A 17,460-nucleotide genomic window follows, 5' to 3' on the forward strand; every position below is an offset into this window, starting at 1 on the left:
CGTCCGTTCTCGCCTTTCCAAGAAGTGCTGATGTGTCTGAGGTTTCAGGTCTGGCTCTGACTGACTCATTCTCTCTTTGGGGGCCCCCACAGGCCTTCTCACCTCCTCTCAGTTGCTTAAGACATCTGAGGTCTGTGCTAAAGCCAGCCTGGGTGCTGTCACCTCTCAGCTGAGGATGGTCTCCAGCTGGGTTTGCATCTGGAATGAAGGAAGTGGGTCCCAGAAGGGGCTGTGTGCTGGGTCTTAGAGCCTCTAGCCTGCTGAGCAAAGTTGAGTTCGATATGTAAGACACACTCACAGTCTCGAGTGCCAGCCCGAGGTTAGGCACTTAACCCTTGCTTAGCCAATGTGCCGTGGGCTGGGGACACAGGAGTGAGTGACCCAGAACTGAGGGTCCTCATGGAGCTGAAAGCCTAGGGTTGGCGACTTTGAGGAGGTGGCTTTTGAGCTGAGACCTGAGGCATGTGTATCAAGGCATGTGGATCTCTGGGGAAAGAGTGATCTCTCTGGGCAGAGGGAACAGAGTGCAAAGGCTCAGAGTCGCGAATGAGCTTGGTGTGTTTGATCCACAGCAAGGAAGCTGGTGTGGTTGGATGGAACCTAGTAAGACAGAGGTATAGGAACAGAAGCCAGGGAGGGAGCCAGGGCCAGATACCTGCATTGTCACATTTAACTTGTGTAATAACTACCAGATAGGAGCTACTCTCATGCAAATGTTGCAGATGAAGTAACAGAGGCACAGAGAGGTTCAGTGACTTGGCCAGGGTCACACAGCCTGAAGGTGGCAGAGCAGGGCTGTGATCCTAGAAGATCCAGAGTCCTCAGTCTTCACCATGGTGTTTAAACACGATGAAAACTATGCTTGAGTGCCGAAGACACACCTGCCATTTAGATTGATCTAACTTTTTTTTTTTTGGAGACAGATTCTCACTCTGTCACCCAGGCTGGAGTGCAGTGGTGAAATCCCAGCTCACTGCAACCTCTGCCTCCCAAGTTCAAGCAATTCTCTGATTTTGCCTCCCGAGAAGCTGGGATTATAGGCGCCCACCACCACGCCTGGCTAATTTTTGTATTTTCAGTAGAGACGGTTTCACCATCTTGGCCAAGTTGGTCTTGAACTCCTGACCTATGATCCACCCGCCTCAGCCTCCCAAAGTGCTGGGATGACAGGCGTGAGCCACTGCGCCCAGCCTCGATCTCCTTTTTTACACGGTTGGTGCACTCCCTGCCGTCTACCTGCCCAGCAACACCGTGAGTGTGGGCCACCCAGGGTTGCTTCCTCCAAGCCCCATTTTACAGACAATCCAGTCATTTTACATATTATTTTATGAATGAGCACCTTCCTCAGTATCTCAGACCAGGGGTCCCCACAGAGCAGGGCCACTCAGACCAGGGGTCCCCACAGAGCAGGGCCACACAGCAGGAGGTGAGTAGGGTGAGTGAGCGAAGCTTCATCTGTATTTACAGCTGCTCCCCGTTGCTCACGTTACCACCCAAGCTCAGCCTCCTTTCAGATCTCATAGGCAATACATGACTCTCACAGGAGCTTGAAACTTGTGAACTGCACATGTGAGGAATCTGGGTTATGTACTTTTATTTATTTATTTATTTATTTTAAATGAGATGGAGTTTTCCTCGTCACCCAGACTGGAGTGCAATGGCACGATCTTGGCTCACTGCAATCTCTGCCTCTAGGGTTCAAGTGATTTTCCTGCCTCAGCCTAGTAGTTCGATTACAGGTCTGTGCCATCACACCTGGGAAAGTTTTGCATTTTTAGTAGAGATGGGGTTTTACCATGTTGGCCAGGCTGGTGTCAAACTCCTGGCCTCAGGTGATCCACCGCCTCAGCCTCCCAAAGTCCTGGGATTACAGGCATGAGCCACTGCACCCGGCCCCAGATGCATGCTTCTTATGAGAATCTAATGGCTGATGATCTGTCACTGTCTCCCATCCACCCTAAATGGATGATCTACTTGCAGAAAAACAAGCTCAGGGCTCCCGCTGATTCTACATTATGGTGAGTTGTATATTTCATTATATATTAAAATATAATAATACAAATAAAATGCATAATAAATGTCATGAGCTTGAATCATACCAAAACCACAGCCCCAACCACGGCCTCTGGCAGTGGAGGCTGGAATCCACATCAGGTTCTGTGCTGGGTGCAGGCCTGGAGGTGAGTGGGTGTCCTGTTCATTTCCTGGAGGAGGAACCTGAGACTCAGACCCGGGTGACACGGCTCCTAAGTGGCAGAGTCCAGCTTTAAACCCAGGGCTGCGGACCCACAAGCCTGTGCGTTTACCATGGTTCTGAGCTGTCCAACCCAAGGACAGGAGTTACAAGGGACTACATTTCTTGGTTGGAAATCAGTGAGCATAGTCACCCAGAACCATTGTTGAAGAACCCAGGAGAGGCCTTATGTTTTCCTGAAACGGCCAGGGAAGTATTCTGCCTTTTCAAAAGAGAAGACTGAATTCCAGGGAGCAGAGACGCCAGATCTCTGGGCTGGGCAGCTCTTCAAGCCCTCAGAGCCACAGCCTACCCATGGTCTTGGCCATAGTGTATTTCTTCCAGAAGCCACATTTCCACAGGTAGGCAGCTCTAACTGGGAGAAAATCTTCCTGAGATTTAGCCAAATTTAGCTTTCTTTCTTTCTTTTCTTTTCCTTTCTTTTTTTTTTTTTTTTTTTTTTTTTGAGATGGAGTCTCACTCTGCTGCCCAGGCTGGAGTGCAGTGGCGCGATCTCGGCTCACTGCAACCTCTGGCCTCCCGGGTTCAAGTGATTCTCCTGCCTCAGTCTCCCAAGTCGCTGGGATTTCAGGTGCCCGCCACCATGCCCAGCTAATTTTTGTATTTTTAGTAGAGATGGGGGTTTCTCTAGGTTGGCCAGGCTGGTATAAAACTCCTGACCTCAGGTGCTCCGCCCACCTCAGCTTCCCACAGTGCTGGGATTACAGGGGTGAGCCACCTTGTGCAGCCCAAAGTAGCTTTCTAGGAGCTTCCACTTTCTAGGTCTGTTTCTGCCCCTTTGAGGTAGTGACTATCTCCCTCCAAACCCAGATATTTCTCTTATTCAGACTACACAACTGTAGTTATTTCAGGCATTCTCCCAGACTTAGGAAATTATAAGTTTGACCTGGCTTTGGACATGATTCAGTTGGTTGGAGTCCCACACAAAGCCTGTTTGGTCAAAGAGGAAAGAGACTATCACCTTCTTGGATCTGGAGCTTATACTTCTGTTGATGCAACCTGGAATCATACTGTTTAGCAGCCATATCCCATTTTAAGTGCTTATTGGGCTTATCAGCTAAAATCTCTGTGTCTCTCTTCTTTTTGAGCTACTGTCAATTAAGTTTCTTCTATTCTGAAAGTCCTTGACTGAGGCTAAGAGTTTCCAGTTTTTCTTGCTCTCTAATAAATCTACTCAGGCTAAAAGGCTATCATTTTTTCTTTGAGTACAGCTTTGGTTTCATTCCACAACTTGTTACGCAATGTTATTCCCTGCCCAGTTCATAATTTCCCTTTCGGTTTCTATTTTAAGAGTTATTTAATTATGTTGTTCTTAAATTTTTGAGACAATGGAATTTTTAAAGTATTCTTTTTATTGTTGGTTTCTAAATTTGGTCATTATGGCTGTTGTAATCAATATATGTGGTTTCTGTAATATCAGTGGTGGAGAATGTGTTGAGATCTTTGTAGGATTTTTCTGGTCATTGCTTTCCTCTTGTGTTTGAAAGGATGTCTATTTTCTGTTGATTATAAGGTTCTAGAAATGAATCTATTAGATCAGGCTGCTATGATATTATCTATATTTGTTATGTTATTCTGTGTCTTTTTCTACCTGATTTACCTTCCACTGGAATAGAACATTTGTTAATTTCTCCTTTTGAGTCTGTCAATTTCTTGCTTTATTTTTGAAGCTATGCAGGTGCATAGCCATATGAATAGAATAAGGGTTCAGGATTTTATAACTTTTTGGTGAATGGTCCTATTTTTTTTTGAGATAGGGTCTCACTCTGTTGCCCAGGCTGGAGTGCAGTGGTGCGATCACAGCTCACTGCAGCCTCAACTTCCCCAGGCACAGGTGATCCTCCCATCTCACCTTCCCGAGTAACTGGGACTACAGATGTGCACCACCACGCCCAGCTAATTTTTGTATTTTTTTTTTTTTTTTTTTGTAGAGACGGGGTTTTGCTGTTTCCCAGGCCAATCTCAAATTCCTAGGTTCAAGCAATCTGCCCACCTCAGCCTCCCAAAGTGCTGGGATGACAGGCGTGAGCCACCACAGCTGGCTGAATTGCTCCTTTTTATCAGTATAAAAGAGCCAACTTCCAGCCTGGGCAACATAGTGAGACCCCACCTCTACCAAAAAATAAAAATTAACTGGGTGTGGTGGTGTGGTAGTTCCAGCTACTTGGGAGGCCAAAGTGGGAGAATCACTTGAGCCCAGGAGTGGAAGGCTGCAGTGAGCTATGATTGCACCACTGCACTCCAGTCTAGGTGACACAGCAAGACTCTTCTCAAAAAAGAACCAAAACAGAAAGCTGTCCACTTTCTCTCTTCTAATACTTACTCACTACATCACTGTCACGAATTCTGTGTTACTGGTGTCAGTATTCCTGTAGCAGTGAGCCAGATGAGTTCAAAGCAGCAGCAGCCAGCCTTGCACTGACATCTCTGCTCTGTAACTAGAATCTTGGGCAAATCATTTTCTTGGTTTGGGCTTCAATTTCTCCGTTCATAAAATGGGAATACACCCTGTCCTGCCTTCCCCTCTAGGGTTTTTTTTTTCAGTTGGGGAGTTATAGGCACAGGATGGGGGGCATGGCAGGCCATGGTGGTCTTAAGAAATGTCATATTTGGACAGGAAATACCTGTTCTCACTGAGGTCCGTTGGGGTGGAACCCTAGCCAGGGCCATGCCCTCCTCTACGTAGAACTTCCCTTCCCCTGTTCTGTATTATTTAAAGGGACCACACTCTTCCCTTCCCAGTACTATTCTTGTATCCATCCCAGCAACTCGAGAGGCTGAGGTTGGAGGATCGCTTGAGCCTAGGAGGTCACAGCTGCAGTGAGCTATGATGGTGCCACTGCACTCCAGTCTGGGCATCAGAACAAGATTTTCCATCTCAAAAAAAAAAAAAAAAGAGAAAAGAAAAAGTCAGGATAACATACATAAAAATATACATTCTAATTTCTTTTGAAAAATCAAAAGACCTAGTAACATAAAAGCCTTCATTTTCACGTGTCAGAAAAGTAGCTGTCCTTTGTCACGGGGGGTGTATTTTCCACTTGTTCCCTCTCTATTCCTTGAGGTCACGTGACTCTGTCCCTATAGGTATCTGCGTTTACTCCAGAAGATGTGGCTCTGTGGCCACGAGAGAGGTGGCTGTGGGCTGTGGGCCAGAGGCAGAGAGGTAGAGGGTTGGTGGCCTCTGGAAAGGCCTGGGGACTGAGGTTTTCATCGGGTGTGGATTAAGGGGCCATTGGGATCCACCTACCCTGAGTGTTAGATTCTGAGATCTTCGCTGTCCACTCAACAGCCTAGATGGCAGCCTCTGCCCTTCCCCTTCCCTCTTGTTCCTGTATGTTTTCTTTTCTTTCTTTCCTCTTTTTTTTTTTCAGATGGAATCTTGCTCAGTGGCCCAGGCTGGAGTGCAGTGGCACAGTCTCGGCTCACTGCAGCCTCTGCCTCCCGGGTTCTCCTGCCTCAGCCTCTTGTCGCATTCTTTGCCTTTCTATCGCAGCGTACCTACAGACGCACATACAGACAAGTGTAAAGCTTTATGACCTAATATGACCTCATCAAGCAGCAGCGCGTAATAGGCCTTCCAGAAGCTTTCCTCCTGTTACTGCCTGGTCACAGCCCTGTCCTCCAAGGCCACCATCCTGACTGCCAACTCCAAGATCAGATTATCTCCTTTATCTAAACAGAACCAGGCAGTATTGCTGTTTTGAGACCGGCTTCCTTCGCTCAGCTTGTATCTGTGACATTCGCTGTGCACTGTCGTGGAAGCTGTCATTTGCTCCAGGTCTCAAAGAGTTTTCTTGGTGTTCAGAGATGAGCCTTTGCCACCCACTCCACCAACACTGTCCCAGGTCCCTCTCACCTAGCCATGGCCTCTTCGCCTCCTTGCAACTACCTATGAAGCAAGTGATCATATTCTCATTTCACAGATGAGGAGACTGAGGGTCTGAGTAGACCCCAGCCTGCCACAGTCTCCCCCCCAAATCAGGGTGGAGCCTGCACTTAGGCCCCGAGTTCTACTTCTGTGTCTTAGATGCTCCGGGGTCCCTGCCCACACAGGTGGCCCCCATGTCTGCATGTCCCCACCCATCCAGGAATGGAATGGGGTGAGACAACAGGAAGAGCTCCATGGGGAGCCCCCAACCACCGCCTGCCACATGCCAATGTGCAGGCAGAAAATGAACAGGAAGCTCTTTTCTGTGACCATGTGTTGTCCCGGCTTTGGGTATACCCAGGGGGCAAAGTCCTGGTCATTGTCGAGACAAGTGTGCTGCCGCTGCGGGCCAAGCAAATGGTGACAAAGGCCAAATTCCTGCCTGGTTACTTCCTGCTCTGTCACCTCGGGCAATTTCTGAACCCCCTTCTGCCTCATTCCCGGCTCTGTGCCTGCAGGGAGAATGTCTGACTGTATCTTCCACACTGAGCTTTCCAGGAAAAGCAAAAAGAATGGTGTGTAAAAAAACCAGTTTATGACTGCTTCTGTGCCGGGCACTGTGCTGTGGACACCAGAGCCAAAGGCCTGGGTTCAAATCCCAACCCAGTCACTAGCTGTGCATCTTCAGGCAGGTTCCCGACCCTCTCTGGGCCTTGGCTTCTCCATCTCAAATGGAGATGATATTAATTGCATCTACAATGCTCCTTGGATCGGGGTCATGGTTAAGTGAGTGAGTGAGGCTCAAGGGTTTCTTTTTTTTTGAGAGATAGGGTCTCACTCTGTCACCCAGGCTGGAGTGCAGATGCAGATCACAGTTTACTGCACCCTTGACTTCCTGGGCTCAAACCATCCTCCTGCCTCACCCCCTTAGTAGCTGGCACTACGGGCATGCACCATCATGCCTGGCTAATTTTTTGTATATTTAGTAGAGATGGGGGTCTCGCCATGTTACTCAGGCTGGTCTTGAACTCCTGGACCCAAGCGATCGAACTGCCTTGGCCTCTCAAATTGCTGGGATTATAGGCATGAGCCCCACGCCCAGCGTTCAAGTGCTTTTTTGTTAGTGAGACTGGTACAAACAACTCTGAGGCTGGTGAGCAATGTTGCGCCCAGTAGGGGAGGGGAGAAACCACGGGCAGAAGGGCCCAGGGCATGGCCTCTCATGGCCGAAGGAAGTGGGGACACATGGCAGTCGCAGTGACCTCTGCAGACCTCAGGAAGGAGGCCAGCTGGGAGCCATGGCTGTCACTAAGACAGTCAGAATCTAATCAGCACCCTGGCGCCAGAGGCCATCACCCGCTGCTCAGGACAGTGAGTGATCACTGATAACCAGCCTTCCTGGAGGTCAGGGTCCCAAGGCGGCAGAGATCTGTGCCTGCCTTAGGACATTTAAGGGGACTCCGAGCCGAGATTTGCCAGCGTTTGTCCAGCAGGGAGAGGAGGAAAAGGGGGGATGACGGACCAGGGCTCCCTGCACACGGCCAGGGGATTCACCCAGTCATTCTTCATTCAGCAAATATTCACGGAGTGCCTGCTGCCTGCCAGGCACTGTGCTAGGCTCTGGGGAGGTGGCTGTGAGTGGGATGGACACTGGCCTTGTGTGAGCTGGGCTTGCAGTGGGGGATATGGGCACCAAACACATAATACCTGAGTATTCGATATGCCGCAAAGAGTGCAGAGAAATAAAACAAGATAACGGGTCGCAGAGAGACAGAGGCCAGGTTGGCTGCTGCTCCTGAGCAGGAGGCTTCTGGACAGGGTTTCCTCAGGCTCTGTCTCCTCTCTTGGGCCCCTGGAACCTTCTGAAGACAGGCCTGGTTTCCAGGATCCTGGATGGAGTCGCCTGTTGACTGCGTGGACTCTGTGTCCACAACACGTGGGAGCATATGGTCCTCCCCAGCAAATCTGCTTCTGTTCTGGGCTCTCCCCACCGCCCCAGCCCAAGGCCACTTTCCCTCTATCCCTGCTCTCCCCGCCAAGCACCACCAAGTTCCTGCTGCCTCCAGATCCCAAACAGGCTCAAACCTGCCGCTCTTCAACAGCTCTCATCTCAGCCCGCTCCTCTCCTGCTTAATAGCCTTCACTGGCTCCCCAGTGCCCTGGAGGCAGAGTTGGAGTCTACCGCCATGGCCTGGCAAATGGTGTTTTGCCAACCTTCCAGCGGCCATCCCAGCCACTCCTTCTCCCCTTCGCTCCAGCCAAGGGCCCTGCTTGTAGGGTGGGAAGTGAGCCGTGCCCTCCCTCCTGCCTGCTATTCACTCAGTCTTCCCTCATCCCCTCCCTCACCCTGCCCTCTTGTAAGATCCTTCAGAATCTGCCAGGCACAGTGGCTCACTCCTGTAATCCCAGCACTTTGGGAGGCTGAGGCAAGCAGATCACCTGAGGTCAGGAGTTTGAGACCAGCCCGGCCTACATGGTGAAACCCTGCCTCTACTAAAAATACAAAAAAAAAACAAACAAAAAACTAGCTAGGTGTGGTGGTGGCCGCCTATAGTCCCGGCTACTCAGGAGGCTGAGGCAGGACAATTGTCTGAACCCAGGAGACAGAGGTTACAGTGAACTAGAGAGATCGCGCCATTGCACTCGAGCGTGGGCCACAGAGTGAGACTTTCTCTCAAAAAAAAAAAAAAAACCTTTAGAATCTGTAAAATGGGTTTAATAGCTGTATGTATCTCATATGAGGTCTTAAAGCCCCTAGGCCAGTGTCTGGCACCAAGGAAACACTGTATACATGTTAAAATAAGAAAAAATAAAATACACATGATCATGTATTGAGCACCTGCTGTATGCAGGGTGCCGCCGGTCCGCCACCCCCACCAGAAAACTCTTGTGTATCGCCCCTAAACAAACCTGACCCTCTAGGACCAGGCGGGGCAGGGGGGGGCGGTCTTCCCCAGGACGCTGCTAGCAGCCTCCTGCTAATCTGAAGAAGCCCTGGTGCTCGCCCGTCACGCTTCTCACAAGGGCACCCTCCCGCTTTACCAAGTCCGCCATCTTAGTAAAGACCAATGGCTCCTCCCCCTTTACCAAGTCCGCCATCTTGGTAAGGGCCAATGGCTCTGGAATCATTCTTGACTCCAATTAGCCCTCTTGTTCTCTCTCCCACCCCATAGCATTCATCCTGTGAGCAAATCCTGTGGGCCCTGCCTTCAACATAGGTCTAGAATTCAGCCCCTTCTCAACCTCCCCTTCCCCACAGCCTGTCATGAGCCCTGGCACCTCTCTCTGGGGCCAATGTGGTAGCCTCCTCACTGGTCCCCACTTCTACCTGTGACCCTACCACCCAGCCAAGAGAGGTCTTTTTTAAAGTCTTATTATGTTACTTTTTTTGCTCAAAATGCTCCAGTAACTTCTTGCCTTGCTCAAATATTTGTTAAAAGAAGAAAGGAATGAATGAATGAATTCATGAATGGCTTGTTCGCATCTGTAATTTACAGCCAGCACATAGGAAGTGCTCAGAAAACACCCACAGCAAGAATAAATGAGGAAATGGTTGGACACGGCACCTCATGACTGTAGCACGTTGGGAGGCTGAGGCAGGAAGATTGCTTGAGGCCAGGAGTTTGAGGCTGCAGTGAGCTGTGATCATACCACAGCACACCAGCCTGGGCCACAGAGAGGGATCCCACCTCTACAAAAATTTAAAAATCAGCTGGGCATGGTGATGTGTGTCTGTAGTCTCAGCTACTTGGGAGGCTAAAGCAGGAGGATCACTTGAGCCCAGGAGTTCAAGGCTGCAGTGAGCCATGATGGTGCTAGTGCATTCTAGCCTGGGACACAGAGTGAGACTGTCTCTAAAACAAAAGAGAGAAAGAGAATGCACGAGATACTTGAGAAAGAGAATACACGAGATACTTGGGTTTGGACGGGTGAGCCACAGCAGGCCCACAGGGAGGCTGGTGGGTGCTGTTGGTGGAGGGTGCCGATTTGTGTTCCTGGTGGCTGCAGAGCCAGTCTGTCACCTCCCCTCCCTCCCACTGGCTGGGCTAAGGACAGAGGCAACCAGAAAAAACCCAGGCCATTCTGGGGCCCTGGGCTGGCCTGCCTCACCATCCCGGTATGGCTGCTGATGTGGCTGCCAGTTCTGGAAACCCCAGTTCTGGGAAGTTTGCTGGCTCAGGAAGAAGTGCATGCCTAGCTTCCTGGCAGCCCAGCCCAGCCCAGCTGTCCCAGAGGCCAGAGGAAGCTCTGGGCCAGTTTCTTGTAAGTAGCATGACTGACTGATTGCACCACAGGAGCTGAGGTTTCAGGCCGGTTTCTGTCATGGAGTTTCGGGGGTCAGCGGTTCTCCAGAGGCCACCTCACCACCTTGCGAAGCCCCTGCGGTGCCTGGCTTCCTCTCCACATGCCGCCTGACACAGGGCTGCTGCCTGACTTGAGGCTGCTGGCATCCTATCTATAGAACCAGCCTCTCTCCTCCAGGCTGGGTTTTCTGCCAGGAAGGAAGACCAGCAGGCCTGTACCTCCCCTTGTGGGTTCCACAAGAGCCCTGCTGGGTCGCTTCCAGGCTGCTGCTGGCTTTTGACATTTCAAGACTCACCACTTAATCTTCCCCCAGGTTTTTAAAAAAGTGAGTTAAGTGTGTTTTCCCAGGCCATGGCTTCTGCTCACTTCCTGGCTGGCTGGGGCCTTCAGTGACTTTGCTGCTTCCTAACTCTGTGACCTGGGTCTTGTCACTTGCTCTCTCTGGGGCTCAGGCCAATGGGTCTCAGGCCAATGGGGCTCCCCGGACAATGTTCCAGGGTTTTGGGGACTGCATTTCAAGGGTCAGCAAGTCCAGTCGTTAAATGCCTGGTTTCTGGAGTGACAGTGCCTAGGTTATGGCTCTGTGACAACCAGCAAGTGCTCTAACCTTTCTGTGCCTCAGTCTTCCCATCTGTAAAATGGGAATGTTAATGGCACCTACCTCAGAGGCTCCTTAGGAGAACCCAGTTGATTAAGATATTGCAAGTATTTAGAATGGTGCCAGGCAAAGTAAGTACCACATATACAGTTACTATGGACAAAACCTTGAGACCTGGTTCATGTGTAAAAATGATTATTAAATTTATTATTGCTGATTTTTTTTTTTTTGAGACAAGTCTTGCTCTGTCACCCAGGCTGGAGTGCAGTGGTGCGATCTTGGCTCACTGCAACCTCCGCCCCCCGAGTTCAAGCGATTCTCTTGCCTCAGCCTCCTGAGTAGCTGGGATTACAGGCACCACCATCATGCCTGGCTAATTTTCGTAGAGACGGGGTTTCTCCATGTTTTCCATGCTAGTCTTGAACTCCTGACCTCAGGTAATCCACCCACCTCGGCTTCCCAAAGTGCTGGGATTACAGGCATGAGCCACTGCTCCTGGCCTACCATTGCTGAATTTTAACCATTCATTCATTTAAGATGTGTTATATAACACGTACTCTGCATGTGTCAGGCATTGTTTTAGGCACTGGGATAAAGCAGTGAGGAGGGCACACATAACGCTCTGCTCTCACAGACTCATAGTGCTCTCAGAGGGAGGCAGACAATCCATTTATAGACAAATACATTGTTTAAATTGGAGGTTACCTGTTATACTCCCAGCTTCACCAACTAACAGTATATTGAGAGTCCTATTACACATTTGGCCATAGAATATGTCTTTTGTGAACCATTTATGTTCTTTGCCTATTTTTCTTTTTCTTTTCTCTTTTGTTTTTTGAGACGGAGTTTTGTTTTTGTTGCCCAGGCTGGAGTGCAATGGAGTGATTTTGGCTCACTGCAACCTCCGCCTTCTGGGTTTAAGCACTTCTCTTGCCTCAGCCTCTCAAGTAGCTGGGATTACAGGCATGCACCACCGCTCCCAGCTAATTTTGAATTTTTAGTAGAGATGGGGTTTCTCCGTGTTTGTCAGGCTGGTCTCGAACTCCAGATCTCAGGTGATCTGCCTGCCTCAGCCTCCCAAAGTACTGGGATTACAGGGATGAACCACCATGCCCAGCCTATTTTTTTTTAAAGGGTGTTTGTCTTATTGATTTGTAAGAACTCTTCGTGTATTAAGGCCCTTAACCATTCATAATGTAGATTGCTACCCTTTTCTAGTCTTTTGCTTGCTGATACAGTTTAGATGTTGTCTTTGCTAAATCTCTTGTTGAAATGTGATCCCCAGTGTAAGAGGTGGGTCCTGGTGGGAGACTTCAGGTCATAGGGATGGATCCCTTATGGCTTGATGCTGTCCTTGCCAGAGTGAGTGAGTTCTGACAAGATCTGGGTGTTTTAAAGTGTGCGGCACCTCCCTCCCCTCTCTTGCTCTGGCTGTCACCATGTACACTTGCTCCCCTTTTGCCACCCGTGAATAAAATCTCCCTGAGGCCTCCCCAGAAGCCAAGTAATACAGTGCTGTGCTTCCTATACAGCCTGCAGAGCTGTAAGCCAATCAAACCTCTTTGTAAATTACTCTGTGTCAGATATTTCTTTATAGCAATGCAAAAATAAACTAACACACTTTCGTTCTTTTTCTTATGGTGCATTTTGATCTAGGCCAGATACAGTGGCTCACGCGTGTAATCCCCACCCTTGGGGAGGCCGAGGGGGATCAGTCACTTCAAGTCAGGAGTTTGAGACCAGCCCTGCCAACATGGGGAAACCCCATCTCTACTAAAAACACAAAAAATTAGGCGGATGTGATGGCACCCTACTGTAATCCCAGCTACTTGAGAGGCTGAGGCACAAGAATCGCTTGAACCTGGGAGGCGGAGGTTGCTGTGAGCTGAGATCATACCACTGCACTCCAGCTCGGGCAACAGAGTGAAACTCCATCTGAAAAAAAAAATCTAGGGAAATTGAAAACATTTTTAAATCAAAGCTATCTTTGCTATCTGAATCTTGAAATAAAATAAACATTCACGCTTGTAACCTCACTGATCTGATTAGAGGTGGTGATAAGTACGATGACAGAAATAAACAGGGTACTGTGACAAGTTATAGGGAGGGCCCACATTAGATGGGGGAGTCAGAGAAGGCTTCTCAAGTGTTTCTGAGGCACAGGCTTGAAGAGGGAAGAGGCTGGGAGTGTATCCCAGGGCTCAGAGGCCGATGGAGGCTTGCAGAAGAGGGAGAGGGAATAGGAGGGGAATGTTAGAGGGGTAAGCAAGAGCTAGATTGTCAGGGGGCTTGGTTTTTTCTTTATTTTCTTAAATGAAACTTTTTATTTTCAGATAATTAAAGATTCACACACAGTTGTAAGAAATCATGGAGAGGCTGGGTGTGGTGGCTTGTGCCTGTAATCCCAGCACTTTAGGGGGCTGAGGTGGGTGGATCACTTGAGGTCAGGAGTTCGAGACCAGCCTGGCCAACATGATAAAACCCTGTCTCGACTAAAAATACAAAAATTAGCTGGGTGTGGTGGCATGTGCCTGTAGTCCCTGCTAATGGGGAGGCTGAGGCTGGAGAATCACTTGATCCTGGGAGGTGGAGGTTGCAGTGAGCTGAGATCTCACCACTGCACTCCAGCCTGGGCAATAAAGTGAGACTCTGTCGAGAGAGAGAGAGAGAGAGAGAGAGAGAGAGAGAGAGAGAGAGAGAGAGAGAGAGAGAGATTGACTGAGAGAGAGAGAGATTGACTGAGAGAGAGACCGACCCCTCCAAGGGCAAGATTGTACAAATTTTTAATACAGCATCACAGCCAGGATATTGACATTGATACAATCTACCTATGTTGTTCAGATTTCCGATTTACTTGTACACATTTTTGTGTTTGCTTGCACGTGTGCTTTGGAGCTAGGCATAGGTTTGTTATTCATCTCTCCAGCCGGGATTCAGCACAGTTCATTATCGCAAGGATGGCTCAAGTTCTCCTTTTATAGCCAGCTACATCAGCCGCCTTCCTGACACACCCCCTTAGCCCCTGGCAACCACTAATGTGTATTCCATTTCCATAGTTACGAGATTTCAAGTGTGTTATATAAATGGAGTCACAGGGTATGTTCTGTGGGAAGTGGCTTTCTTCACTCCAGGGTCTGGATTTTATCCTGAGTGGGAGATGCTTCTCTTTGATGAGCTGTGAACCCACTGGGGATCTGTGGCCCCAGGTGAAGACTCTCTTTAGGGGCCAGGGGGCATTGGATGTGTGAGCTGGCCTTGGCCTCATTTCTGATTTTAAAGTGACTCTGGCTGTGGTGTGGAGAAGAGGCAGGGTGAGCCTCATCTACAGCGATTGCTCACTGCTAACATGCCCCAGAGTCCTCTCAGCCCCAGAATGGGCTTTTGAAAAATTCGCCATTTTCCTACTCAGAGACCCTCAAAAGCTGCCCACTGCTTAGAGGGCGGGCCTTTGACCTGAGGTCCTCACTTGGGCTTCAGGGATTCTGTGGTCCCCTAAAATGGAGTGCAGAATTTAGTGTGTGCACATTGCCACAAATAGGATTTGGGGTTTGCCTCAGATGCTCGGATAGGTCATTGACCCCTGAAACACAAGGGAATTTGACTTCTGGACAGATAGTGCGTAAGAACCAAGGCTCTGGAGCCTGAGTGCTGGATTTCAGAGCCATGACTGTCACAGCTGTGCAACCTCAGACAAATCACTCAACCTTTCTGTGCCTTGGTTTCCTCATCTGAAAATGAAGAAAGTGCTATGACCTATTTCATAGAGTGTTAAATGCATTCATATATGTAAAAGATTTAAAAGTAAACTCGGCGTGTGGTAAACTACTTGTTAAGTGAATGGTGAGGCTGCCCAGTACAGGATGGCTGAGTTTTCTTGGTAAAGACTTTCTAGGCCTTCCAGGATTCTCAGGCCTTCGCTGTGTTGGTGGTTGTCGTACATTACAGCAGCATTCCTTCCAAAGGGATGCCCAGCTGTGGCTGCACACTGCAGTTAGATCCAGTTGATTGACAGCACTGTTCATTTCGACTGTGTCCTTACTGATTTTGGCCAGTTGGATCTGTTGATTACAAAAAGAGAGGTGCTGAAGTCTCCAACTTCCAATATTACCCAAAAATATTATTATTCAGAATAATTGCAGATTTCTCTATTTCTCGTTGCTGCGCTCAGTTTTTGCCTTACAGATTTTGAACCTCTGTTGTTAGTTGCGTACACATTAAGGATTGTTAGTTATGTCTTCTTGGAGAATTAGCCCCTGAATTATTATGTAGTGCCACTTTTTTTTTTTTCATTTAAAAATTTTTTTATTTTTTGAGACAGGGTCTTGCTCTGTTGCCCAGGCTGGAGTGCAGTGGCACAAACACAGCCCACTGCAGCCTTAACATCCTGGGCTCAAGCAATCCTCCCGCCTCAGCCTTCCCAGTAGCCGGGGCTATAGGAATGTGCCACCTCTAACAGCCTTTATTTAATTTACAGTAGTATTAGTTCATTCTCATGAGGCTCTAGGGACATGGCCGAGGCTGCATAATTTATAAAGGAAAGAGGTTAGACTCACAGTTCTTCAGAGCTGGGGAGGCCTCAGGAAACTTATAATCATGGTGGAAAGGGAAGCAAACACGCCCTTGTTCGCATGGCGACAGGAAGGAAAAGGTCAAGAAAAGGGAGGAAAAGCCCCTTATAAAACCATCAGATCTCATGAGAGCTCACTCTCTATCGTGAGAACAGCATGGGGAAACTGCCCCCATAATCTGATCACCTCCCATGAGGTCCCTCCCCCAATGCATGGGGATTACAATTCTGATTACAATTCAAGATGAGATTTGGGTAGGGACACAGAGCCAGACTATATCACATTAGTATTAATTTGTGCCTTCTCTCTTAATTTTTTTGATTTGCCCAGGTAGAGATTTATCAATTTCACTGATATTTTTGAAGAACCAACTTTTGATTTTTCTCAATTGATTTTTCTATTTTTAATTTCATTGATGTATACTCTAATTTTGTGTTTTTTTCTTTTGCTTGTTTTAGACATATATTGCTTTTCTGTTTCTAGCATTCTAAATGGAAACAGATTATTGATTTTAGAACTTTCTTTCTTTCTAAGATATGCATTCAATAATATAAATTTCCCTCTAAGCACTGCTTTTGCTACAACTCACGGATTTTGATGGGCTATATTTTCATTTTCATTTAGTTAAAAATATTTTTAATTTCTCTTGTGATATCTTCTTTGATCCGTATGCTATTCAGAAGTGTGTTTTTAAATCTCTAAATATTTGGTAATGTTTTGGCTTTCTTTCTGCTACTGATTTCTAATTTGAATTCATTGTGGCCTAAAAGCATACTTTGTATGCTTTCTAATGTTTTAAAGCTCTTAAAGTTGTTTTATGTCCCCGATTGTGGTCTGTCTTGGTCTTCATTCCACATGAACTTGAGAAGAATGTGTATTCTGCTGCTATGAGATGTAACATTCTATAAATGGATACCTCTGTTAATATGACCTCAGGTGACTCCTTTTATTTTTGAGCTGCTGCTTCACCATTGGCTTTTGGAGATTTCGCCGATGATAAAATCCACAGGACTCTTCTGCCGCTCAGGCTGACTTTCTTACCTACGCTTGTGGAACTGTTGCTGGAAATTGACAAGCAGGATCGCCAGCTCTTCCTGGCTAATTTTATTTCTCTTTATTGGGTTCAGCCTGCTGTTTTAGGTGATGAGGTTGAAGGAACTGGTGTACTGGAATCCTCGGTGGGCTCAGAAGCAAAGAACGTGGGTTCTGATTCTAGCTCTGCCCTTTACCCAGCTGTGGGACCTGGTGTATGGGTTATTTGACCTCTCTGGCCTCAGTTTCCTTAACTAGAAAGTTGCCTTGCAAGATTCTTGTGTGGATTCGATAAGGTAATACTTCTAAAGCACTTGGCAAAGTGTCAAGTACAAGGTAAGTGCTGGGCAAGCAGGGATTCTGTTTACACAAAGCCTTGGGTCCATGTAAGGAGGCGGGTCCCAATGACTCTGCTTAACCAAGACCTGAGAGTGAGTGCTCCATCCGTGGAGGAGTACAGGCTGAAACTGCCTGGCAACACGTCAGAGGTGAGTGTTCCCAGGACATCCTTGTCCAGGTTGGCAGCTGAGCTTGGCAGGTGACCCCGAGGCCCCTTCCAACTCCAGCACTTCAGGAATCTCTTGATTTAGAATGAGAACTTGCAATCACTTCCTCCTGCCACGTGCTTGATCTTGATAACCTGGCACTTAACTTTTAATTCTTTTACTCACCTGCATCTTTGTTCTTTTTCCCTCTGATGTGCAGGGAGGCCTCTTCTCCCACTGCCTCTGTGATTTCCCCTGAAATGTAGCACCCACGCATCCCTGAGCTGACTGCGGCACGCATGTGTGGGATGTGTGTGTGTGTGTGTGTGTGTGTGTGTGTGTGTCTG

The 17,460-nt window shown here is 48.2% G+C and overlaps 1 protein-coding gene across 4 annotated transcripts in view; it reads left to right on the forward strand.

The window, feature by feature from the left end:
- IL4R (interleukin 4 receptor) overlaps nucleotides 1–17,460 on the forward strand; it is a 49,581-nt gene that overhangs the window by 5,158 nt on the left and 26,963 nt on the right. The window contains exon 2 of one of the 4 annotated variants that reach the window (XM_054242210.2): nucleotides 1,981–2,018. The exons of 2 other annotated variants lie outside the window; for them this stretch is intronic. In XM_054242210.2, coding sequence (XP_054098185.1) covers nucleotides 2,016–2,018 — 3 coding nt within the window. In that variant the 5' untranslated portion in view covers nucleotides 1,981–2,015. Of the gene's footprint in view, nucleotides 1–1,980; nucleotides 2,019–16,621; nucleotides 16,925–17,460 lie in introns of those variants that run through there. One more of the 4 variants, XM_054242211.2, reaches the window with a different exon arrangement.

This window comes from Callithrix jacchus, chromosome 12 (assembly GCF_049354715.1).
Source record: "Callithrix jacchus isolate 240 chromosome 12, calJac240_pri, whole genome shotgun sequence".
NCBI lineage: Eukaryota > Metazoa > Chordata > Mammalia > Primates > Cebidae > Callithrix > Callithrix jacchus.